Source organism: Aquarana catesbeiana, linkage group LG12 (genome assembly GCF_042186555.1).
Source record: "Aquarana catesbeiana isolate 2022-GZ linkage group LG12, ASM4218655v1, whole genome shotgun sequence".
NCBI lineage: Eukaryota > Metazoa > Chordata > Amphibia > Anura > Ranidae > Aquarana > Aquarana catesbeiana.
In genome coordinates this window covers 39,070,412-39,097,739 of record NC_133335.1, presented here as the reverse complement: position 1 = coordinate 39,097,739, position 27,328 = coordinate 39,070,412, and the positions used below count along the sequence as shown (strand labels likewise).

Genomic DNA, 27,328 nt, shown 5'->3' with positions numbered 1-27,328 from the left:
ATCTAGCGCCCAGGCCCGTTATAGAGCGGAAGTGACGTTTTAGGAGGCGGCTGTCGCGGCGTGGTGACGTCTGCAGGCGGCTGCGAGCTCCGGTGTGAGAACGGCGGAAAGGTGATGGTGATAGACGGGGCGGAGGGGGGTTTGTTGGGTTCTCTTTGACTGTGTGAGCGGACTGGGGTGACGTGTGTACCCGGAGGAGAGCCCGGGGGGCCCTATATGACAGTGTATGTGGAGGGGCAGGATAACACGGACATTGGTGGGTCTTCTCCTCCTGCAGTCTCTTCTCTGACCTGTAACAAGCATGTAGCTAGTGAAGTCAGCCTGGGGACTCACCAATCATCGCAACAAGCAGGCCTCTAGGGGGGGGGAGGGGATATTCTGGAAATGCTGGTTGCCTGGCTGTTATGGTGATCCTCTGGGATCATAGAGGACTGTGGGAGTGCAGCCAGGAACCTGATGGGCTTTGTTGTTCTTGATTGGTGACCTAGGGAAAGAATTGAAGCCAGGGGATGAGGATGACAGCCTACGGTGGGCTCTGTACGGCTCTCACCGGTGTCCCTGCATTTCAGGAATGGCCGACCATCTCTTTACGCCATGCCAGACACATCGACAATGACCCCGGATGTGTGCTCCTTATGGCTGCCAAACTAGGGCCTACTACCTGTGGCAGGACTACAAGTCCCATGGTGCATTGCAGGGCTCTTGACAGCCACAACCATGACTCCCAGAGGCATGATGGGATTTGTAGTTCAGGAACAGCTGTAGGGCCACCCTGGAGGAACGCCTGATCAGGGATGAGTCTAGGCTGAAGCTATCCCACTGCTGACAGCCAATCATAAGCGGATTTGCTGCAGAGTGCACAGCCAGCGGATCCTGGAGGAAAAGCGCATTGCTTAGCGCTCCCACGGCAGGCAGGTTCCACCATTTTAACCAATTTAAGACCAGGCCTTTTTCTGACATTTGTTGCTAAGAGGATAAAATCTGTATTTTTGCTAGAAAATTACTTGGAACCCCCAAATAAAAAATATATTATATATATATATATATATATATATATATATATATATATATATATATATATATATATATATATATATATATATATATATTATAGATTTATTTTATTTATTTCAGGTACTTGTATAGTACCATCAATTTACGCAGGGCTTTACATATACATTGTACATTCACATCAGTCCCTACCCTCAAGGAGCTTACAATCTAAGGTTCCTAACTCACATACTAGGGACAATTTAGACAGGATCCAATTAACCTCCCAGCATGTCTTTGGAGTGTGGGAGGAAACCGGAGTACCCGGAGGAAACCCACGCAGGCACAGGGAGAACATGCAAACTCCAGGCAGGTAGTGTCGTAGTTGGGATTCGAAGCAGCGACCCTTTTTACTGCTAGGTGAAAGTGCTACCCACTACACCACTGTGCTGCCCGCAGTTTTTTTTTTTGTATAATGTGAAAGATGTTATGCTGAGTAAATAGATACCTAACATGTCACTCTTTTTAAAACTGCACACATTTGTGGAATGCCGACAAACTACGACACTTAACCCCTTCCTCTGCACTTTAAAGTATTCAAAACGCCAAGAACTGCGTTTTTGAATACTTTTGATTTTTAAAGTGAAACCGAGTAAACCAGAAGTGATGTCATGCCAATAAAAATCTCTTTAAAAAAAAAAAAGTGATGTGACTTCGCTTCTGGTTTCCCATAGCTGAGACCTGATCAAAGCCGATTCCAGCATTGTTCGGGTCTCTGGCCAGCCGCCGGACGTGCGTTGAGTCTTGGGTCAAGCCCGCTGCTTAGCCACATCAGTAGTCCCTACAAGAGAGCCGACCTAAAGCGTTACCGGGCGATGCCTGCAACTGAAGGAATCACTCTGGTATAACCACTTGAAGCCAGTGACCTACAGGTAACTGATTTGGCGGCAAGTGGTTAAGTGGAGTATGTGTGTGTGTGTGTATGTGTGTATATGTATATATATATTAAATTTCAACTGTTTAATATTATGAATTTAAAGAGGAACATCTTTGCCATTCTGACGCTTCCCTCCAACCACTTTGCATATTATTTTATATATACTGTAATTCTGTACTTGCCAAATATGCTGCAGAAATCTCCCTACACTAATCTGGCGGCAGCCATTTTAACTGGGCAGCTGAAGCTGCTGCCTGTTCACTTCCTGGATTTACACAGAGGCACGCCTCCAGCTCTGCAGCTCTCAATGGCCCTCTTATGACTCATCCCCCCCCCCCCTTCTTTTCCTGGCAAACTCTCATAAGAATGAGAGCTGTGCATGATGTCATAAGCCTAGGATAATGACCAGACAAGAAACAGGAAGTGGGCTGTATAAGGTATTTACTGGCAGAAAATGTTTTACTATCCAAAGGTAAAACAACAAGGGCAGAAGATTTAATAGATGGAAAGATGAAAAATAACTGAATTTCCACTGTAAATGTATATGAATTTTTCGGCCATTATCGGCACGCTTAGTGCAAGAAAATCTCAAAAAAATGCATCCCTTTAAATTCTATGTATGTCTTCACTCTGGTCTGTTGCGTTTCCGTTGTGGTGTTAAAAATCTTGCTGAATTTTTGGTCGGTTCAAAAACCACACCAAAAATGCACCACCCTGTTGAAATGCATTGAAAATGCAGCTAAGATGTATTAATAACGCACCCATGTTACGTTTTTAATGCGGTTTAGTCACATGACCCATGAAAATCACACCAGAAATACAGTAAAATCGCAGCAAAATCCTGTGCGTTTTCAACGCCATTATCAGCACCCTTTTCTCTGTCTTCAAAATGCCGAAATCACAATTTTCACCCGATAGGTTTCAGCTGCTGAAATTTTGGTGCATCTCTACCTCTGCCATTTATGGTTGGCTGTCCGCAGGCATATGGTGCAGGCGGGTTTGGAGCTCCTCTCTAATTTCCATCAGAGACAAGTATCAGGTTTACATGAAGAGGACCAGTCAAGGGAGCAATAGAAGCGAAAGAAAGGAAGGGTGGGACTATGTAGGCACTAAACAGACATCAAATACTTAAAAAATGTAATCTATTGGGACAAAAGAATAAAATCTAGTAGGACATACAGAGCATCATGCAAATATATATGGAGAGGTACAAAATAATCATAAAAATGTTTTTGACACACATGATTATACATATTCGCATGATGCTCTGTATATCTTACTAGATTTTATTCTTTTGTACCGATACATTAATTTTTTTTTAAATTATATTTGACATCTGTTTAGTGCTTACATAGTCCCACCCTTAGAGGGTTCTTTCTTTTGTATATATGTATGTGTGTGTGTATATATAATATATATATATATATATATATATATATATATATATATATATATATATATTTATTAGGGATGATGGCTCCTCACCCACTAAAACCAAAGCTACCCTTTAGGGAGCAATAGAACAACTGAAGCTGCAGACTTCGGAGTTCCTTTATTCCCGGAACAGTCAACATTCCATAACCATTGCTAGACAAAATGTTTTAAGGTCTCCTGCGCATGAATGTGGTGGACTAGGGATGAGTTTATAGATATACTCCTCCTATGGCACTATTGGGGGGGGGGGGGGGGGGGGTGGTAACGGGCCTTGCTGCCCTGTAACGACTGGAGTAGTCTGAAAAGCAACTGCAAGAGAAAAAAAAAAAAAAAAAAACAGAGGGCGCATCGGCCAAGTGCATTGTCCCATGGATACCACAATATAAAATATACTCGCAGACAATGGAAGTAAACCGCACGTCAAGGGACTAGCTCGTGGCACAGTGGTAGGGTTGACCCAGAGCATTCCAGTGTCAAAAGGACGCTGTCCAGGATCAAAAAAATGGCTAACGTGTTTCGAGGGTATACACTCCTCTTCAGAGCCAAATGGATAGGATCCATCTTCTTGCCGAAACACAAAACCTAAAATCAGAATACAGTGAGACCACAGCTTTAATAGAACACTGGTCTCGCTGCATTCTGATTTTATGTTTTGTATGCTGCAGTGATTTGTTTTATTTATTGTGTTTCAGCAAGAGGACAGGGGGGTTTTCTGCTCTACACTCTAGCAATGGGCGTTCTGTGGTCACTAAGCTATGGTCACATGATCTTGATACTACTCCCCCCCCCCCCCCCCCCCCCCCCCCCCCCCTCTGTGCAAGGAGGAGCCTGTAGTTTTCATGTCTTGGTCAGTAGAAGTATATAAAGTGTAATGGATGGATTCTATTAGTTTGGCTCTAACGAAGTGGGTTTACCCTTGAAACAGATTAGCCATTGTTTGATCCTGGACGGCATCCCTTTGGCGTTGGGGAACACTCTGGGTCAATCCTACAACTGTGCCACGAGCTATTGGCTTGATGTGATTTCTTCAAGCACATGAAATGATTGTTCTATATATAGCCATTCTATTGTGCATGTAACCTGAGCCCTGCAGGAAATGTATGTTCAGTGGGGGGATTTTACTATGCAGCTGTGCATAGTAACCAATCAGCTTTGAACTTCAGCTTGTTTAGTTAGGTTGGGTTCCCCTCATCCAATTCGCGTCACATGTGAATGTGACCAGCTATCAATGCAGCCAGTGCACACATGTTCAGGGATGCCGCAGTCCGCATTCAGAAAGGGTCCTGTGCGTGTTTGGGTCCGATTTCAGATGTGGCTTCAGGCTTGGTTCGCACCTGAACTGGTGAACAGACATGCACCAGACCCCAGGCACAAACCCGGCCTTAAAACAGAACTAAAGTCCGCAGTACTGTGCTTCAATGGTTCCGGCACCTTCTCTTCGGCTTTTTCCCAATGCTGGTCTTCGGCCATCTTGGTGGGCTGGTGCAGGCATGATGTCACTTCCGTGCATGCGTAGGAGTACAGTCATCCCAACACACAGGCACTGATCCGGGAGTGTAAACTGAGCTGTGCATGCATAAGTGTCAGTGTTCATGCTAGAACTTTTACAATAAAGTTGTTTTTTATTGAAGGAGAACAGAGTGCAGCTTTCTATGTGCCACTGAATAAGGGTTAGGGATGTGTCGATGCTGAGAGTTTTCACAAGTACTTGAGAAAATTCTCCCGAAAACTATACTTTCCGGTGCGATTTGCGTCCATACAAAATTAATGAGCTCAAACTGCACTGCTAAGAATCGCATGCAATTTTAACAGGGGTGCGGTGTGATTCCTGTCCAAATCGAATGCCTGGGTTCACACAGGAGTGGTGCGGGAAACGGCATTCGATTCGGACAGGATTCACACCGCATCCCTGGTCAAATTGCATGCGATTCTTTTTGTATGGATGCAAAGTATCAACGAGTACTTAACCGAAAGCATCGTTACTCATACTTGCCAATACAAGAATGGTATCAGTGCATCCCTAATATAGATACATGATGGGGCTTGTGGTTACACAAGGCATTCTGGGTAATCTAGTTCCACGACACTTGGGAAGGCACAGTTCAGGACAGACAGAAGTACATTTTGACACCAATAAATAATTGGACATTTTTTTCTCTATGCAGGATGTCCATGAACTGGAACAAAGGGGGGCCGACCGGGAAGCGTGGCTTTGGATTTGGAGGCTTCGCTATCTCTACGGGGAAGAAGGAGGAGCCGAAACTGCCACAGTCGGCTCACAGCGCTTTCCATGGGCCACCTACCGGCAACAGTTCCCAGCTGCCCTCCTTCTACAAGATTGGATCCAAGAGGGCCAACTTTGACGAGGAGAATGCGTAAGAGACCGAGCGGGTGATAACTAAAATGCAGCTCCAGGAAAAACCCTTTTTTATCCCCATTTAGTTTTCTGCCTGTATCTCTAACATTCAGATTTCACAGCACTTCCTGTCCCCAAAGAGACAGCAGAAAGTGAAAAATCTCTCAAATCGTGTAAATCTCCTTTACTCAAATTTACATGGAGAGTTCTAAAATGTTGGATTTCTATCACTCTCTGTCCTGGGGACTAGAGCCACCATTATAGGAAATCTACAACCTCTTTAAGAGATTTTATTGTTGTAAAAGTCACATTACACAATTACTTATATCCTCTCTGTTTTTGCAAGATATAATGTGCAGTGTGTTCTAAATTATTATGATCTCCCTCTGCTCTCCATCCTCCAATCTAAGAACAGCAGTGGGAGGGGCTGATATTCCCCAGTGTGAGGGACCATGTGACCACACAGAGGCGCTGTGCAGAAAGGTATTTCGGATTATCATTTAAAAAAACAAAAACAAATATAATGTACTGAATATTTTGCTGAAACAGAGAGGATACAAGTACTTGTGTTATGTAATACCTCGGAGGGGAGGAGATCAACCCTGCAAGGAGGGAGAGACACTCAGAACACAGCAGGATGACGGAGGCACCTAAACTGACCACGGTAATCATGGATCAGCAGCCATGATTACCGTGGTCAGCACACACAGGGGGACACAGGAACAGGCAGGATCAGCCAGGTATTTTAGATTTTTAAAAAAGAGACAAATTGCACTGCAACAGCACTATGCTACTGATCATGCTTTAAAGGAACAGGAGCATTTTATTTTTTCTTTAGGGTTACAATCCCTTTAAGTTTGAACCAACCCCCCCCCCCCCCCCCCCCCCACAGTTTTGCCTGGAGTTCAACTTTAACCACTTGCAGACCACCCGCAAGCAATGTCCTGCGGATGAGCGACCCGCACAGACAAAGCCGTGTACCTGTACATCGCTTTGTATGTGCGGGCCACCAATTCGCAGTACACAGCGGATGCCTGTCTGCAAATCCCGGCCAATGATTCATGATTCGGGACCTGCTGATCAGCTGTGTGCATTCATGGCTCAGATCTCTGGGTTTGAACAGAAAGAAGAATCTCTCTGTTTCTCATCCCTGCTTTGTAGATCTATTACTAAAAGCAGCACACTTTACACACAATTACACATAGTTAAGCACACATTTAACCCCTTGATTGCCCTTGATGTTAACCTTCCTTCCTAGTGTCATTAGTACAGTGACAGTGAATAGTATTGTCACTTGTGATGTCAGTGCCCCCCCCCCCCCAGCTTCAGTTAGTGTCAGACTGCCTGCCGCACTATCGCAGTCCCATTATTAATCGCTATTCACCGCCATTAGTAATATGTATATGTGTGTGTGTGTGTATGTGTGATATATATATATATATATATATATATATATATATATATATATATATATATATATATATACACACACACAATGTGTATGTATGTTATATATTTAGTTATTCTGCATATCCGGCCTGCACTGTAGCAGTAAAACTACACTGGGCAGGCGGCAAGTTCCTTATAAAACGTAATCTACAGTTGATCCGTGTGTGATCTGTTACATCTCATCCCGCAGATACTTTGATGATGAGGAGGAAGATTCCTCCAATATGGACCTGCCATACATTCCAGCAGAGAACTCCCCAACCAGACAGCAGATGTTGGCGAAGAAGGAAGAATCTGACAGCGAGGAGGACCCGCTTGAGGCCTTTATGGCAGAAGTGGAGGTGAGCTCTTTCTATGAGCGGTGCTTATAGATATTGGGCCCTGTTTACATTTGTGTCATTTCTAGCTGTACATTACATCTCTCTAGCATACATGGATTTAATTTCAGTGCCATCCATTCATAGAGCTGTCGTTCATGCTGCACTCTAACACAGGGGTGTTCAAAAAAGAATGCTTCATGTCTTTGGGTTAATGCAATGCAAAAAGAAATGCATCTTTGCTTTTTTTTTTTTTTTTTTTTTTTTTTTTTTTTTTTTTTTTTTTTTACAAGCACGGGGTTGCTTGTAGTTTGACAGCAAACTCTGTACAGCTTCTAATAAAATCAGTAAACAGGTTGCAAGACCTTGTAGGGAAACATACTTATAAATACTGCCTACACAATCTGCCTGAAGAGAACTTTTACAGTTTCCGTAAATCAAGTCTAGCTTTAGTCTAGGTTCACACTGAATGTGGCTTTGAAATCGTGTAAACGGGGGCTTAGACTGAAATATATCATTTCTAATACAACTTAAACCCAACTCCAGCCTGAACTTCTCCTCCCTCCCCTTTACTTCTCGTTCTAGTGACCATGGTGGGGTTGATTTACTAAAACTGGAGAGTGCAAAATCTGTTGCAGCTCTGCATAGAAACCAATCGGGGTATATATATATATATATATATATATATATATATATATATATATATATATATATGTATGTGTGTGTGTATATATATATATATATATATATATATATATATATATATATATATATATATATATATATATATATATATATATATATATATATATATATATATATATGTGTATATATATATTTTTTATAGAACAAGCTGAAGTTAGAAGCTGATTGGTTTCTGTGCACAGCTGTACCAGATTTTGCACTCTCCAATTTTTTAGTAAATCAACCACGGTGTCACTGTCTGCTGGGTTCTACTGATGTCAAATTAAAGATGGCTGTGTCCAGCAACAATCTGAAGGGTTTCTACTGTAGCAAAGTGGAGATGACTGGGGGCACTTGCTATGTTGCTGTCACTTTTTGTGTTGGGGGGGGGGGGGATTTAAGGAGCAAGCAACATTCGTTCTTCAATGTGCCCTCGTAACAGCATAATAAGATGTCCAGCTGAGGACCAGTCGTGTGTAACAGACACCAAAAGGTAAACATACAGTGGAATAGGTCAGAACACTTTACTGCATGTATATTGAAGAAGCAAGCTCAGCTATGCTAGCCTGTGATGTGAAATATAGTAATGTATACACTCACCGGCCACTTTATTAGGTACACCTGTTCAATTGCTTGTTAGCATAAATTGCTAATCAGCCAATCACATGGCAGGAGCTTAATGCGTTTAGCATCTAGACGTGCTAAAGATGACTTGCTCAAGTTCAAACCGAGCATCAGAATGCAGGAATAAAGGGGATTTAGGTGGCTTTGAATGTGGTTGTTGGTGCCAGGTGGGCTGGTCTGAGGATTTCAAAAACTGCTCATCTACCGGGATTTTCACACACAGTCATCTCTAGAGTTTACAGAGAATGGTCAGAAAAAGAGAAAATATATCCAGTGAGCTGCAGTTGGTGGAGGAAAATGCCCTGTTGGTGTCAGAGAACGGGCAGACTGGTTACAGAAAGGCAACAGTAACTCAAATAACCACACGTTACAACCAAGGTATGCACAACAAAGCAAACTTTGCAGCAGAATACCACACCAGGTCCAACTCCTGTCAGCTAAGAACAGGAAACTTGGGCTACAATTTGCACAGGCTCACCAAAATTGGACAATAGAAGATTGGAAAAAAGTTGACTGAGCCTCGATTTCAGATGGTAGGGTCAGAATTTGGCATAAACAACATGAAAGCATGGATCCATCCTGCCTTGTATCAACAGTTCAGGCTGGTGGTGTAATGGTGTGGGGGATATTTTCTTGGCACACTTTGGGCCCCTTAGTACCAATTGACCATCGTTTAAACACCACGGCCTACCTGAGTATTGTTGCTGACCATGTCAATCCCTTTATGACTACAGTGTAGCCATCTTCTGATGGTTCCTTCCAGCAGGATAATGAACCATGTCACAAAACTCATATCATCTCACCACTGGACGATGAGGTCACTGTACTCCAATGGCCTCCACAGTCACCAGATCTCAATCCGATAGATGCAGCCAACAAATCTGCAGCAACTGTGTGATGCTATCATGTCACTATGGACCAAAATCTCTGAGGAATGTTTCCAACACTTTGCTGAATCTATGCCACAAAGAATGAAGGCAGTTCTGAAGGCAAAAGAGCATCCAACCCGGTATTAGCAAGGTGTACCTAATAAAGGGGTCGGTAAGTGTATATTGTGGCTTTATCAGAATGACGAGCGTCCTTTTTTTTTTTTTTTTTTATTATTATTTTAGGATCAGGCTGCCCGAGACTTGAGGAGGCTGGAGGAACGGGACAAGGAGAAGAAAAACGCCAGGTATGGAGGAGCGGTGGTATAACTGCCAATCTTGAATACACAAACAGGCCAGGCCATCATTATTGTAGACGTGTCACTCAAATGCAGCATGACTGGTGTGGTAGCCCTGATGCTGTGTTTTTTTTTTTTTTTTTTTTTTTCTTCTTATTTCACCAACCGTGTGCTGATATTTTAGGGTTGGTTAGGCCCTGCGGCACTTCAATCATCTAAGGGCTTCAGGGATTCCTCTAGCAAAAGTTGGTGATATTTTACTACAGGAGCTCTTTAGCGATTAAAAGAAGCAAGCTTTACGTGGGTACTGTGGACCCGATTGCATACAGTCTGCTTTTTTTGGGCTTTGAGCTCCATCATGATGGCGTTCCTGTCTAATTCTTGCTGCTGTTTGAAATGTGAACTAAAACATGTACCTGTGCTATTAAATACCTTATTTGTCAAAAAATTTATCTTCAATAAAAACCCATTGGAAAAGAAACGTGAATTAAAAGAAATAGGCAATCAGTGGAGTTTTCTAGTGGAGTATATTTTAAAAAGTAAATGTACTTCAGCTTCCAGACTTCCACACAACCCCAGTGCAATGAGAACTAAGAGAACAAGCCAACCAGTGTCTTATTCTTAAAGCGGTGTTCCGCCCAAAAAATAAAAGCCAGCAGCTACACATACTGCAGCTGCTGGCTTTTAACATTAGGACACTTACCTGTCCTGGAGTCTAGCGATGTTGGCACCGCAGCTGATGTTTCCATCAGCTGTCATTGTCATGTTTCCATCAGCGCCATTGCAGGTAACTGTAAGCTTTACAGCTTCACGCCAGGAACCCTACTGCGCAGGCACGAGGCTCCACCTCTCTCCTACTGGCCCGGCGACAGGGGGAGGAGGAGGGAGAGCCCCCCCCCCCCCCCCCCCCGAAAGGTGCCAATTGGGGCACCGGAGGGGGAGAGGAGACAAATGAGCGGAAGTTCCACTTTTGGGTGAAACTCCATTTTAAAGAGAACTCCACGAAGCATTGTTGGCTTCTATACCAGCACACAGATCCAGTGCAATGTGAACAGAAAAGGCCAACTGGTGGGCTTTTTTATTTTTTAATGAATTCCACCAAGCACTGTTGGCTAGTAAATGGCCACACAACGTTAGTGTATTTTGAGATGTATAGCAGTGAAAGTGAAAACTCTTTCCTGCTTATGGAGACCTCCATGACCTTAACCGTTGGAAGACAGAAGTAAAAAAAAAATTAAAACCTTATGTATGGCACCTCTACGTAGCGGAGTAGAGCGGAGCTAAGCAAGTCTGTCAGGAAGGAAAAAAAAAAAAACATTGCTCATTTGAACTATTCAGTGGCTGGGTCCACACAAAGCATGGCTGGCCATGGCTCCTAGTGCTGTTGTAGAAGGTCAAACGCAGATAAACTGTTTGGATTATCTAAGGCAGGACATAGATGGTGGAAATTTCTTTCCTGCAACCACGGGTTGCAGAAAAGCAATTTGCACGATTCCCCCATCAACACAGACCGTGCTGACTGGGTAACCACTTCTGCCGAAGAATTGGTTGGGGGGGGTAGCCATCCCCACCAGAAGAAGGCAATGATTATTGCTAGCAGCTGCTAGCAATAATCGCAAGTGAAGCTGGTTGTACCCAAGTTGTTCGATCAACTTGGTACATTCAGCCTACCCGCACACAAATCTCGGTGGGTTCAGCAGGATTTGAACTGTCAATGGGCGGCCTAAGTGTAGAAACTTCAGGAAGTCATTTCTATTTAGAGATCTAAATAGCACTGCCATTATGAAAGATTTCTGTAAGTGATGTAGCAGTGGGGCGGAGCCAGGAACTAATGGAAACAAATTACCTTTAACATGTATGTGGGAAACTGATGGATGAATCGACTTATCAGTAGAAACATCAGTTTAGGTGAAAGTGGCCAATCAGTGATTATACTCTGGTTGTTGGAACGGGAAGCACACGTGTTTTACAGGCTAATTTATTCAGAAAGCAATTTGTGTGTTTTCTTGTCGCAGCAAAACTATGACTCCTCCTATTCGGCTCAGGCTACCACCTCCAAGCATGCATGTGCATAACTGTTTTCTGTGCTTGGCACATGTACTATGAATGCAGACACTGGAGAGCCGCAGACAGCTGCATGAATGTTTCTGGCTCAGACTATTTGGGATTTCCCCCCAGCCCCCCCCCCCCGGTGCACGCACTTCTGCCATACACTTATATACTACTTTACAGACGCTGCATTAAACACTTAGGCTGTTACAAGACTGAGTATGTGGACTGAGTGCAGGGAAGTTTGTTTCTCCTCTTTTTTCTTGCAGGGGTATCAGGGACGACATTGAGGAAGAAGATGACCAGGTAAGTTTGTAGTTTTTTTTTCTCCAAAGTAGATATTTGGCCTCTGATTGTAACAGAGAAAGATGCACAGCTTGTCTGTGTTAGCAATATACGTGTAAGCTCTTGGATCAGCTTGATGTAAACAATGATGCTATTTTTAAATGCTTTAGTTCTGTTAATATTTTTTCTTTGTACACTGTGACGGAACGTCCCACACTCCGCTTGAGTGCTTCCGTCAGTATATTGCTTCCGAAGTCTGCTATCCTGATCTTGGATCCAGGTGGAGGTTTGGATGTCCCAGACTGCAGGAAGCGTCCCACTGCTTGCCACCAATTGTGATTGAACGTCCCACACTCCGCTTGAGTGCTTCCGTCAGTATATCGCTTCCTAAGTCCTGGAACACGGGTCCAATGGATCTTGCTATAGTAACCCCCAAGAACCAGACAAAACCAGTCTTGGAGTACATGAGGAATAGCCTGCTTTATTTGAGATCTCACACAAATAAATATATGCAGCAGGATGACAATACAAACTGTAACCAGAAACCTAATTAACATTAGCTAATTATCTAATCCTTTAGACAGCCTAGGTGACTTAGAGACATGACCTTTAGGACTTGCCGTCTTTTAACTCAGAAGACACAATCAACGTTATCATAAATAGAAACACATAAAACCTTCTCACAATAGCAGAAGCTAATTACAGTTAACAATACAAACGGTAGACTGTCCGGCTCCTACCCAGCTCTGGAGGCCTGTGATCAGCTTTTTATATATATCCTGGGAGATATTGTGGATAAATATTACTGTTATATTTAAGTAACCACCTTCTCATTGTCCATTAAACAGCCGTCCATCATTTTTCTCATCACCCTGTGCCTCTCAGGGACACAGGGTGGCTTAGACATAGGAGGTGCATGGGGAGCTGAAACAAAGGTTTCCCAGCCTCTCCAAGGGATTCTGGGTTCCATGGGCCCTCCCGTCACATATACATACAAGGCAGCAGCCATATTTGGTCACTATATATACATGATGTACTTCGTGTTTAGTAATGCAGCACAGCAGTTGTACAGTACCTTACTACTAAGTAGTCACGATAAGAGGTTTTTGAGCTTATTGGCTCAATTGATTTTGATGGCAATGTTGCTATACGAACTATCTGATATTCAGAAAGCCGCTTAGTGGGAAAATCAACAAGTTTCTCTACAAAATACCATTTAAAAATATTGCAGCACAACCATGCTACAACAAGAAAGTTGAACCTGATATTGCTTTGAGGTAGTCTCTAAAATAGACAGTTTGCCTTTAAGCACCTGGCTCCACCTCTTTATGTAATTTTAAATTATGTGAAAGACAATGCTTTGAATAAACAAGTCTCTTGGAGCTCCCCATTGTATTAGAATTGCTTATTATGTTTGAGCAGTCCTTCCTTTTTTTTTTTTTTTTCCCCTGAACCAATTCGGGGGTAGGCGGCCACTGCAGCATTGGGAACATGCTTTAAAGCTCAGCTCCAGGCAATTAAACTTATCCCTTGGTCAGTTAATTGCTTGTTTAGAGGTCTAACAGAACAATAAAAGAATAATTACCTACCTGATTCTTCGCTCCTCCCTGCTGGTAAATGAGGCCCCACAGTGTCTTCTCCCCCATGCTAGGGTGGTCTAGTATTCTGACGTCCTCAAGAACAAAGCCAGGTCCTTAACCCTGCATTGGACTTGGTTATGCTGTGGGAGGCGTCATCTGCTGGTGGAGCAAAGGGTCAAATAAGTAAAATTGTTTCTCCCCTCCCTCAGACAAACTAAACACACAGCCCCACTGCAGAGGCGCACTTTTTATATTACCTGGAGATGGGCTTTAACCCTTTCGCTGCCGGGTCTGTACGTTGTACGGACCTGACAGCAGGGGGGGGTTCACACACAATCGTGTGTAAAAACTGCCTGTCAGGTGGATGCACTTGTACGGCTGCGCTGACGACCGATTGCCTCCACACACCCCCATTGGTGGCACGCCCCCGACGTGGTGGGTGGAGGGGAGGGGCGTGAGCAGACACGTGTCCACTCTCCTCTCCTTCTTGCTGTGACCGGGAGGGGAACTTGTATGATGTCACTTCTGGGTCAGCTTCTTAGTGACCTTACATGTCTCATTAAAGAGTTAAAAAGTTAAGTAAAAAAGAAATAATTACACAAGTTACACCCAAGCACATTAGGCCCCCCCCCCAAAAAAAATTTTTTATGGCCCCTCACATATACAAATGTAAGCGTTGGGGGGGCACCTACATGTGCGAACATCGATTGCGATACACATGTTACATATCGACGCGTGTGTCAGCGTGAGAGCAATAATTGTAGCATGAGACCTCCTCCGTAAACACTAAACTAGTAAACTGATGACCTATAGGGTACTGAAGTTTGTCGCCATTTCACAGGCATATACAAATTTAAGATTTGACATGTTGGGTATCTATTTACTTGGTGCAATCTCAGCTTTTATATTTTACCAAAAATGTGGGTAGGTTTTTTTCTTGTTTGTTTGCCCTAAAATTCACTTTAGAGTGTTTTTTTTTTTTTTTTTTTTTGGCTAAAATTTTGCATTTCCCAGACCTTTGCGGTAATATCAAGTGACAAAAAATTGGAACTTACCACTATTTTATACTCTGGGACAGTGGTTCTCAACTCCTGTCCTCAAGACCCGTTAACAGGCCAGGTTTGCAAGATAACTGAAATACATCACTGGTGATATCATTTGCTGCTCAGTGATTGCAGTATTCTAGTCTGCATCTCCCCCAAGGTAATAAATAAAAGCTGGCCTGTTAGTGGGTCCTGAGGACAGGGGTTGAGAACCACTGCTCTAGGTTGTCGGCTTTCAGAAAATACATAATGTTTTGGGGTTTTATGTAATCTTCATGGCTAAAATTATTTTTAAACGTGCAAAAAAATGGCTCTGGCAGCAAAAGGGTTAAAGAACGCAGTATGGTTATGGTAGGTGTTTAGTATCCGGCAAGTATGAATTTAATATTTGTCTGCTCCCCTATTTTATTCGTGTTTTTTCTTTTTTTTTTTCTTAACCTGCAGGAAGCGTACTTCAGGTACATGGCTGAGAACCCAACCGCCGGGCTTATCCCAGAGGAAGAGGAGGACAACCTTGAGTATGATAGTGATGGAAACCCCATGGCTGGCACCACCAAGCGTGTCATTGATCCTCTTCCCCCCATGGATCATTCCGAGGTAAGAATAGGATGCCCATGCTGCCCTCCTGTCCAATGTTCACATCTTCAATTATTTGACCTGTGGATATTGGTCTTGTCTTTGCAGATAGAGTATTCATCTTTTGAGAAGAATTTCTATGAAGAACATGAGGAGATCACTGCTCTGACCCCCCAGCAGGTTGTGGAGCTGAGGCACAAGTTGAACTTGCGGGTGAGGATAAAAGATGTGGAGAATGTGTATTTTTCATGAAAACGGGAAACTCCGTATCGTAAACATTTCCTCTTGGTGAACGCAGGTCTCTGGAGCCGCTCCGCCACGTCCAGCCAGCAGTTTTGCTCACTTTGGATTTGATGAACAGCTCATGCACCAGATTAGGAAGTCTGAATACACCCAACCCACACCCATCCAGTGCCAGGTGAGTCCAGCAGAACATTTTGCCAATACAGACAGATATTTTTATCAGTTATTACTATATTGTTATTATTATTATTCAGGATTTATATAATGAGCAGGGCACTCTGATTACTCTTGTATCCAGTTGTATTAAAACTGTAATGTCTTCATTTTTGTACAGCACTGCACAAACTGTTGGCGCTATATAAATCCTGTATAAAAATAATATAGTGCCAACAGTTTGTGCACAGTTTTACAACATGAGGGCTGACATTACAGTTAGAATATTCAATACAGGAGGAATCAGGGGGCCCTGCTCACTAGAGCTTACAATCTAAAAGGGAGGGACAATTCATACAAAAGGTAAAAACTGTGAGACGAGCTGATGGAGAAAATAAAAGTACAGTTGTTAGGTGTGGGCAGGATAGGCTTTTCTGAAGAAAAGGGTTTTCAGGGATAGCCTAAAAGTAGACAAAATCTAAGATAGTTGGACAGATTGGGGTAGAGAGTTTTCAAAGGATGGGAGAGGCTCAGGGAAAGTCCTGGAGGTGAACATGGGAGGAGGGTAACGAGAGAGCAGGAGGTCTTGGGAGGAGTGAATAGAATGGTTGGTATTTTGAGACTAGGTTAGTGATGTAGCTGGGGGCTGAGCTGTGGATAGCTTTGTAAGTTAGTATTTTAATTTGTGGTAGGTTAGGCAATGGGCAGAATTGTGTTATGCTTGTAAATAGACTTTTAGTGTAATGTATACCATTGGATGGTGAGAGCTTAAAGTGGAAATCTAGGCAAAACTTTAATCGAGTGAGGAAGTTAGAACTCTTGCTAGGTTTTTTTGTTGCTGTCTGCATCCCTGGTCAGGGAGATCCGCTCTCTATTCAATCTGGTTACTGCTGTCACCAGGGAGGATGAGAGAAGTTCAGATCTTTATACTTGTCGCTTAAACAGGAAAAAAGGGAAATCTAGTGGGGTCACCCATTCTAATTGCAGTGAGATTTCCTCTCACTTTGGAGGAACTGTCTCTCAAATGTAGTCTTTGGGAAAGTAAGTGAGGGGAAATTGCCCAAACAAAGAGAAAGCATTAAGAACCCTTTCTGACCCTTTACTAACTAAATTAGAAATTAACGTTTTACCTGTACTCTTGCTTTCTCTTATCAATCTTGTTATAGCTGAGCTCCAGGCTCCTTCAGAAAAAAACGTAAGTCAGCAGCTACAAATACTGTAGTCACTGACTTTAAATATTAGGACACTTACCTGTCCAGGAATCCAGCGGTTTCTTTACCCAAGTCAAATTTTCAATCTGCTATTGGGTGCTGCCCGCGGAATCTCTAATAAGGGAAACTGGCAGTGAAGCCCTGCAAGTGGTGTCGTGTGCCTGTCAAAACCCAGTACCCGTTACCCTCCTCCCCAAATGTAGCAGCGGGCGAGGGAGGCAGACACGCAGAGCATCCCCTTTTGGGTGGGGCTTTGCTTTAAGATAATTCCGTATGCTATCTAGTGAAGTGGAAATTGAAATTGGAACTTAAGGGCCACTTCACCCTAGTGCAATGCCAGACGACATGCGATGTATGCGATGCAAATTCAACCATACAAACTGTATGTCTGAATTCACATCACATTCATACCAAACTCGTGCAGGACCCTTTTTTGTCCACACCGGAATCAGATCGCATGGTGTTCACACCCATGCGATCCGATTCTGCAAATCGCTCTGCGTTTTGCAAACTAATTGCGGGGTGTCGTTACCTTAGCATATATTCCAAAATCAGTTCGCATGAACAGGTTGCGATTTTGATGCAGTGCCAATTTGCAGCGAATTCGCTGTGCATTCGCACTGAATCGAGTGTCAACCGGCCCTAAACATGGAATATAATAGGGGAAAGTAAAACAAGACATGAAGAGGAAAGGGATGGACGGCCCCTTTTATTCCTGTCTTGTGTAGTTATGTTGGGGGCGATCAAGATCATTTACAAGGGACACAGGGAAGGGTACTGCTAGAGTAACCAAAAATCGGACCTTTTTAGGCATGGAAACAATGGAGAAGTGACAAAAATATTATTCATAACATTTATTGAAAAAAGTACATCGTATAAACAGAGTGTTCAAAAAGAGATAAAAAAAAATGAAAATAACAATATTCATAACAGTGACGCACAAGGGCTTACTGTACAAACTGTATCATTTTCATGTTTTTTTATCTCTTTTTGAACACACTGTTTATACGATGTACTTTTTTCAATAAATTTTATGAATATTATTTTTGTCGCTTTGCCATTGTTTCCAATGTAAAGTCCGATTTTTGGTTACTCTAGTAAGTACCCTTCCCTGTGTCCCTCTACTTCCGGATGTGGCAATTTTCCCATCTCCCAAGATCATTTACAAGTCTCACACATTGTCAGATTTTGCCAATTGGATGTTCAGAGAGCTGTACATTCTGCCATTGCTTTAAAGCTGAGCTCAGAGCAAGAGCTTTTCCAGCTTTAAAGAAAACCAACTGCTGCTCCATCCCTACAATAATTCAGTATGGCGCCATCATAGGCTGTAGAGAATTTTAACAAGGCCTCTTTGGCATACATTCCTTGAAATGAAAGAGAGTCCTGAGTGGATGGCAGGTTTTAGTACACTATGCTGCTATACCTATATGGGGGACAGCATAGTGTGCTTTTTGGTAAAGGTGAACTTAGATGACATTATGATCTCCGCCTCAGCCAATCGGAGGAAGTCTTTTAGTCATTGATTAAAATACAAGGGTTCCATTTTGTTCTTGGAATGGGAAGTCTCTGTACTGCTGCTGGAGCACAACACTGTATGCTGTATGTAGCTGATTCTACATACAGTTTATACAGCGCTCACAGCAGCCGCGCTTCTTGGTAAAGGAATTTTATTTTTGCCAGTGTGTGCCAAACTATTTAAAGTGAAAGCAAATCTGGAGCGGCCCTTTAAGTCACTTAAAGGGGTATTCTTAGAAATTTAGCCTGTTCTGTAGAAACTGGTAACAAAGCTGCAGATGGCCACCTTTCCCATATGTCCAGTACTGTCATTTGGCACTAGAACTGAACTGCCGCCTTATGTATATATTTTTCTTTTTTCCTTCTGTAGGGTATTCCAGTGGCACTTAGCGGACGTGACCTGATTGGCATTGCCAAAACAGGGAGTGGTAAGACGGCTGCGTTCATCTGGCCGGTGCTGGTACACATTATGGATCAGAAGGAGCTCCAGACAGGGGATGGCCCCATTGCAGTCATTGTGTGTCCCACACGCGAGTTGTGCCAGCAGGTATTGCAGACGCAGTAGGATTCATATTTGATGGACCATTTGTCTAAAGTTAACAGTCTTCTCTTATTTCTTTGTGTATACAGTGTTACCTCTTGGATGGACATTTTATTACAATTTCCCATCCCAAAGAACAATTTCTGCCTCTTTAAAGGTTTAACCACTGAATCTTTATATTTCACTTGACTCATCGCCTAGTTTTTTTTTATTCCCTGGAACTCCAGATCTTTCAATAGGAAATTCCTTTGTACATTATAAATTCTGCATAATATAAGATCAAATCCAGAAAGGCAAAAGAGATCCCCGTATAGTGGCAGTGATGGGGGGGGCCTCCCACCACCAGTTTCTTCAGGAAGCTGGTGATTGTTTGTTTCAGGTAGCCAGCAGTGTCACAATTCTAAAAAGAAAATTCTTTCATTTTGACAGAATTTGAGATTTTTATATGGCTTCTGTTTTTACAATCTGTTTTTATAATGCATATAATGAATTTAATCATTTATTAGACTTTTCAAAGGCGACTCCGGATCCTGATCACTTGGTCCTGTGAAAGCCATTCGGCTATCGCAGGCCTGACAAAGCCCATGTAACGTCTTGCCCCGGGTAAAAAGGGTAAAGGAGAACCTAAATTGGACTATACCGGCAGGGTTGAAGTGCCACCTGTGTTAATCTTCATACTAATGTCTGTTTCTGTGGAGCCCCTTGGCTCTTAGACCCACACTGTACTTTATCCTTTCATTCAGTTGTCAGTGGCCAAAAAAGGCTTTGACCTTGACAGTTGAATGTCGGGGGGGGGACTTGGCTCCAGAAGAACAACAGATTTGCAGATAGTGGCCCTAATAGTTATGTCTTTTTTTTTTTTTTATATTTTCTGTTTCAGATTCACAGTGAATGTAAACGTTTTGGAAAGGCCTATAACCTGCGCTCTGTGGCTGTGTACGGAGGTGGCAGCATGTGGGAACAGGCCAAGGCTCTGCAGGAAGGAGCAGAGATTGTGGTCTGCACTCCGGTGAGTCCCAGTGAGGGTCTGTGAAGCTTTACAGTGATTGTAGAACATTGACATTACAGGCTTAAGCCCCGTACATACAGGCTAAATATCGGGCGATATCGACCTTTGGCCCATGTGTACGGCAGCCAGATGAACGTCTGGCTTCTGTCGAAGGGGCGTGACCGAATAAGGTCTGCCAATCAGCAGCCGATCCAATGACTGAGAGCGCTTACTGTTGTAGGCTGTCCCCCTGTCAGAACACAATAGCTCAGCGAGGATATTGCTGTACTAATATCGGATTGTTAGTACGAGATCTCCTCCAGAGCGCTTCAATTTGCTTTTGTTCAGCCCGCTGGGTTGAACGAAAAAACTGTTAGTGTTTACCAGGCCTTAGTGTTGCCATAATAACCATCCTGTACAATCCGAGCCTTTGTATACACAGTATATATGAAAGCATTGGCTGGGTTAATCTGAGTTTTTTTTTTTTTTTTTTAATAAAACTGAAGAAATTTCGATACGATTACCAAACAATATGACCTTCATCAGAAGAAAGACAGCTAAGTTGTTACTATTTTCCACATCAGTTAGTAGATACATGTCTTCTGTTTAGGGCCGTCTTATTGACCATGTGAAGAAAAAAGCCACCAACCTGCAACGTGTCACTTACCTTGTGTTTGATGAAGCGGATCGAATGTTTGACATGGGTTTTGGTAAGGTTACAAATCTATAGTAACTAATTTTATTTTGCTTAATGAAGTATATCTAAAGACCATTTTATTTTATTTCATTTGCATAGAGTAGATAAGGGTTAACGCCCTTGGAAGGTTCTTTATTTTTCCTTAGTGTCTATTGTAAAACATATGCACCTTTCCTTTCAGAATACCAGGTCCGATCCATCGCCAACCATGTGAGACCAGACAGACAAAGTAAGTACCACGTGACCAGCTGTGATCAACCAGAGAGCATATTAGACACCTTGGGCAAATGTCTCCAGGTTTTTTTTGTTTTTTTGTTTTTTTTGGGTATTCTTTTGAAGAATGGTTCAATGTACATCAAATACAGTCCTTCATAAATTTGAGACATCAGTTCAGTTCAATTGGTTGCAAGGCTGGTTAAACAGCAGATCTAGCAAGTCTGTGCTTGATCGGCTGGAGCAGAAAGTAAGGGGGAGATATAAAGCCCCTGTTGTCTCCATAAAATGTACCTGTCACCTGCCAAATGCTATCACATAGTGGGCTTGTTGGCCACCTCTGTGGTAGCAAAAAACTGAACGTAAATTAACCCCCTCCCCGCTTCGCTTTTGTACACAAATGCAGGCACACGTGTATTTAAAACATCACAAGACAGCGTTGTGCTGTGGGGCAGAGCAGTGTCAATTTCAGAATTAGATGTACAGAAATACAAATCACTCATTTGAATTGAACAGTGCTTTTACACCAATACCAAATCAATCTTGTATGAATAATATGTACCCATACATATATCTTTAACAAACAAAACAAAAAAGTGTCCATGTAGTTTTCAAAAATGCTTACGATGTGTTTGTATTTCATCCACAAAGTGCTGTTCTTTTAAAGTGCTATCCAGTATACTATTAATCTTCAGTATGTCACCACCACCAGCAATACAGAGAACTCAGAGTCCCAGGACGCTTCAATTAGATTGGGCCACAATGCTCTTCATCCCCGCCAGGGGTTCCTCATACATGAATCAGGCCAGGTATTCACCCTCCAGTTCATCAAACAACCAGGGAAAAAAAGAAAAGCTCCAATGTAAAATCTTACTATTTTAATAAAAAAATACACCACAATAAAACTACAGGCTTAACTCCTTACATTATATAGTGCAATCATCTTTGCACTCTGCATTACACGCAATGGGGAAGCATGATAGGCAAGTAACCATATCTATGCTCCTTGCTGGTCACACACATTACATTCTAATTGTTGGATCTTCTGAGGGGTTTCCAGCAACTATGTAGTGCAGAGGTCTGCCTCGTTGGATACATATAGAGTGGATTGTTTTGGAATATCCTTATCCCACATAGTTCATCTAAAGCAGGTTATGCACTCATCTTGTAATGTGTGAATATATGGAAGCATATTAGACTAAGGATGTTTTGTGAATATAGTGAGTGGCCAACCATTAATCAGTCTGGGGATCACTGATCCAATACAAAGCTGGCTGTTCCTAAACTCTTAATTTCCTTGTCACAGCTCTCCTGTTTAGTGCCACTTTCCGGAAGAAGATTGAAAGATTAGCCAGAGATATTCTGATTGATCCCATCCGCATTGTTCAGGGAGATATCGGAGAGGTGAGGTGTCTTCTCTTCTGTGTGTCAGTAAATGAACACTCCCCCCTTTTTTTTTTTTTTTTTTTTTTTTTTTTGGAAGCTTTCACAAGCAAAGTACAATATAACCATTTATTTTCATACATCAGGCCAATGAAGACATCACTCAGTTGGTTGAGATTCTCCCATCTGGCCCAGAGAAATGGAGCTGGATGAGCCGCAGACTGGTAGAGTTCACATCTACAGGAAGCGTCCTTGTTTTTGTCACCAAGAAAGCCAACGCTGAAGAGCTGGCCACCAACCTACGCTTAGAGGACCATTCTTTGGGACTTCTTCATGGAGATATGGACCAGAGTGAGAGGAACAAAGTCATCACAGACTTCAAAAAGAAGGCCATCCCCATTCTGGTAGCTACAGATGTTGCTGGTGAGAACCTCAAAGATAAACTAAAGAATGCTAGACTGCTGAACATACCAGCAGTTTATACTTCATGGCTAGCTCAGTGAAAAAGTATGCATAGCCTAAGAGCAAACGTAATGGAATTTTTCAGCGGCTTTGACAGTTTTTGAAGAGAAAGGAAAATCCTATATTTATTGGGACTACCAAGTTTAAAATACACCCCTATAATGCACATGCATGTATAATGCTGGTAATGGCTAAAATGTGCTTGACCCTTTGCTAAACCTAACCTGAGCTGCTTTGTTTGACCTCAAAGCAAACCTGTCACTTTACTCCCTATACTCATTTAAGGCAAAGTAAGAGTTTAATGGCATGTCTTCTTCCTTCTCCCACCCTTTTTGCCAGATCGCACTCTGTAAAAGTTCTGATACCTCCAGGTATAGGGAAGCACGTGGCCCTCTTCTTTCCTTTCCTAATTGCAGTGCCTAAAGAGGAGCTCTCGGCTCCCCCGTAAAAAGTAAAAGTCAGCAGCTAATACTGTAGCTGCTGACTTTTAATGTAAGGACGCTTGCCTGTCCAGGCATCCAGCGGTGTGCTCACCCAAACTGATTCTTCAATTTGCTTCAGGTGCAGATGCTGGCACCTCAAGTAAGGGAAACGGGCAGCGAAGCCTTGTGGCTTTACAGTTGGTCTCCTACTGTGCATGTGCGAGAGCCGCGCCTTGTAAATGGTCTTGTCTTCTGGGACATGTGACGTGTCCCAGAATAGGTGCAGGGGAAGGAGGGGGGCTGAACTTCCATCTCCCCCCTAAAATTGCCAAGTGTGGCAGTGGAGGGGAGCGGAGGATGCAAATAAGCGGGACTTTCCTTTCGGGTGACGTTCTGCTTTAATGGTTGTGCAGCCAATCACTGGGCCTAGTAACCATCACATGCGCATGGGGGAGCTTTTGCATTTCTACTCGCTCTGACTAGTAAATGAAGAAGGGCAGGGCAAGTCAATATCTGCATTGGAGCAGGTGGACAACCAATGGAACCTTTGACTGTTATACTACTGCTACCACTAACTTCACTAAAGCTCATCTACCAAGCCTAATTCTAAGGTTCTTCTCCTGTGAAACATGGCTTAACCCCTGCTACCCCTCCCCCGAACATAACCTGCCCATTCTAGTCCGAACAGTGGGATTAACCCTAACCTAGTCTGAGGTGAAACAGCCATGGAACATGACAAAAACAGACACCCCCGGTATAGTGAATGCTTAGAAAAAATACATAAAGGTATGGTGGAATTTGAGTAATACAGTTTTATGTTAGGTTTCAGTCTTCAATACCATTCATGTTGGTCATCAGATTGTCAAAATTCTTCTTCTTTTCCTGTTTATAGCCCGAGGCTTGGACATTCCATCAATCAAAACCGTGATCAACTATGACGTGGCGCGAGATATTGACACACACACTCACCGTATTGGTCGTACGGGCAGAGCAGGAGAGAAGGGCGTGGCTTATACGCTGTTGACACCAAAAGACAGCAATTTTGCTGGGGACTTGGTGAGGAATCTGGAAGGAGCAAACCAGTATGTGTCTAAGGAGCTTCTGGACCTGGCTATGCAGGTAATTCACACTAGCCACGTATGAGTAACTTCAGAATGATTATTTAGAACACCTGCTGAAACTTTTTCACTGTTATCCAAATATTGCTTTCATAGCAATAACAGCGGGGTATACTGTATGCTCAAAAACTAGTGGATGCCTGACCATCGTACCTGGTCAGATCATGTATCCTTTTTTTATTTTCTGTATTTGATGACTTGTCTGTTTTATTTTGCTACCCAGAATGCTTGGTTTCGCAAGTCCCGCTTTAAGGCTGGAAAAGGCAAGAAGCTAAACGTAGGTGGAGGAGGCCTGGGCTATAGAGAGCGCCCAGGACTTGGAGCAGACACTTCGGTAAGTGACAACTGATCTTCATACTTCAGCCACCAGTAGACCTCCAATCTTCATACTTCAGCCACCAGTAGACCTCCAATCTTCATACTTCAGCCCTTCAGCCACCAGTAGACCTCCTCCTGACCCAAAGTGGCTTCTAGAAGTCATAAAACTCCCATCCTTTTCTGAGGTGCCATAGATTCTGCTGCAGGCCATTGGCTATATCTGTGTAGTAAAATTCTCAAACCTTTTGTAGGAACGCAACATGACTGGGAATGTGATGAGCAACTACGAAGCCTTCAAACCGACAGGCGGGGCGATGGGAGACAGATTGTCTGCCATGAAGGCTGCTTTTCAGGTAAGCGATGGAAAGTTTACACTGCAATGTACATTATCACTGTTTCTGACTTCTTAATGACTGCTCTTCCCCATCTTATTTCCAGTCTCAGTACAAAAATCACTTTGTTGCTGCTAGTCTGAACACTCAGAAAACAGGGACATCTACAGTCAACTCTGGTGCATGGACAAGTGCTGGTAGTTTAAGTTCCGTACCCAGCACCCCATCACACAGTTTAGTACTCGCAGAGGAGTCAGCTCCACCCCCTCCTAGATCCATTCCTGGCTTTACCAGCAGTGGAACACTAAGCAGTATTCCCAGTACTTATGCTCCTGTGAGTGTTCCCAGTTACCCCGCTGCCTCCAGCCAATACAGTGCCAAAGACAGCAGCGGTGGCGGAAGAGAGGGAAGCGGGAGCCGAGACAGAGATAGGTACAGCGATGGAAAAGGGAGACACGGGGAAGGACATCGCCATAGCGACAGAGAGAGCCACCGCCATGGAGACGGACACCGGCATTCCAGCGGTGGGAGACATGGGGATGGTCGTAATGGAGATGGCAGAAGAGATAGCGACAGTCGGAGGGAGGGCTCACGAGAGGGCGATGGACGGAGGGAAAGCTCCCGCGACAGGGACGACAGCCGAAGAGACAGCCATGGAGAAAGTCGAAAAGAAGGAAGCGCTCATGAAGGCAAGAGAGAGGGCTCCCGGGACAGGGACAGCGACAGTCGCAGGGAATCGAAGGATGAGGGCGAAAGTCGAAAAGAATCGAAAAGCGAAAGTTTTGTCGTTCCAGATCCTCCAAAGCGGAAAAAGAGCAGATGGGACAGTTAACTTCCCCGAAAAATGTAGCAAAGGGGTACAACATTTGTCACAAACGTAGTTTGCTTCTGGGGAGGCTGGGTGGAAGGTTGGTGAGATTTATATACTGTCCTGGATTTGCAACACGTTGGGAAAAGGCTTTGCCCTCACACAATCTCCAGAGTATTTTTGGTGTCCGTATGCTACTGTGTAGAGCAGCTACTACCATGTTGTACTCCTCACTCTGTGTGACATACGCAAGACAAGAGTCCTTCCATCCAGAAACCCATCATCTCCGACCTGTGTGTGTTTAGGATGCGTCTCTGTATGGAGCACCGTTTTCTGATTTTATTATTCCGTATGTTCATTTTTTTTTTTTTTTTCTGTGTATCAAGTTGTTCTCATTTCACAAACCGTGAATAAAAGAATGAGTTTTGTTTTCAATGGTACTTGTTTTCCCTTATGATTTGACTAAGACTGAGCAGTTGGTAATAATGAAGGCAGATCCTGCCATGCCCAGAGAAATATCTTGGTCAGGCAAATTAGCTTGGTTCATTTCTTTCAATGTATATGGTTCACCAGAACGGGGTGGTTGTGATTTTCTTTATTTTATTTTTTTCTTCTCTCAACAAAGCTGATATTTCACTGGAAAAGTAATTACAGAGCTCAATAGCTAAAGCTCGAACTAAGCCTGCATGCCCTTGGGCAAGACCACCAAATATGTGCCATTGTCCCTTCTTGTGAACACCCCCGAAAGCAGAGAGGAGACTAGGATGGGATAAACCAAGCCAGTCTAGCTGGCGTGTAGTACTACCTATACAGTACTTTATAGGCATTCCCTAAGATAAGGACCTTGTGGGAACATTTTGAAAGAGTTATAGTCATTATGTGCCAGTCCTCTGGGTCTAACTGCCTCCTTAGTTCTTTTTCCCATTGGAGTTGATATAGTCTCAACGGGTTTTCTCGCCAAAATTATAGAGGAGTATATCAGGGATATAATGCCCGGGGAGTGGGGTCTAGCTCTGCATATTCTCTCAAAAGGAGTCAGAGTATATGGAGTATGGCAAGATTTAATAATCTGCTGAAGAAAATGTCTAAGTTGAAGATAGCTGTAATGTTCTCGCAAAGGGATATTGTGAGAGGAGCGTAAGGCATCAAAAGTTAGGATCCTAGTAGGAATAAACAGGGAATGGATATCTGTGAAGCCATTCGCGGTCCACCAGGAAAATTGGGCTGGGTTATCGCGACCCGGGGGAATAATGGGCAATAAAGAAGTATTAAAAGAGGGAGGTGGGGGGAGATCAGACCCGCAGAAAATTTAACTGAGTCCCATAATTTCAAAGAGTGTGCTAAAAACGACATCTTCAATGGTCACGTCTGTAAGAAAGAGAACAAGTCGTATCATATGAATGGAAACACCTACATTTATTAAAGTTGGAGCAAA

General features: G+C 43.2%; 1 protein-coding gene across 1 annotated transcript; it reads left to right on the top strand.

The window, feature by feature from the left end:
* On the top strand, positions 1-26,328 carry DDX42 (DEAD-box helicase 42). The gene is made up of 18 exons (XM_073607603.1): positions 1-111; positions 5,527-5,736; positions 7,357-7,507; positions 9,904-9,965; positions 12,275-12,311; positions 15,358-15,510; positions 15,598-15,702; positions 15,788-15,907; positions 18,982-19,158; positions 20,033-20,161; positions 20,751-20,850; positions 21,019-21,066; positions 22,357-22,454; positions 22,580-22,856; positions 24,210-24,436; positions 24,659-24,769; positions 25,005-25,106; positions 25,192-26,328. Exons 2-18 carry the CDS (start codon positions 5,528-5,530, stop codon positions 25,915-25,917), a joined length of 2,832 nt encoding a protein of 943 aa, XP_073463704.1. The 5' UTR covers positions 1-111; position 5,527; the 3' UTR covers positions 25,918-26,328.
* The last annotated feature ends 1,000 nt before the right edge of the window (positions 26,329-27,328 follow it).

What these genes read in the sequence shown, in the direction of transcription:
- DDX42 (XM_073607603.1), top strand. Translation starts at nt 5,528, where the DNA reads ATGTCCATGAACTGGAACAAAGGGGGGCCGACCGGGAAGCGTGGCTTT. An exon ending in AACTTTGACGAGGAGAATGC is followed by an intron (nt 5,737 to 7,356) that starts GTAAGAGACCGA and finishes CTCATCCCGCAG; the next exon opens with ATACTTTGATGATGAGGAGG. An exon ending in TTCTGGACCTGGCTATGCAG is followed by an intron (nt 24,437 to 24,658) that starts GTAATTCACACT and finishes TTTGCTACCCAG; the next exon opens with AATGCTTGGTTTCGCAAGTC.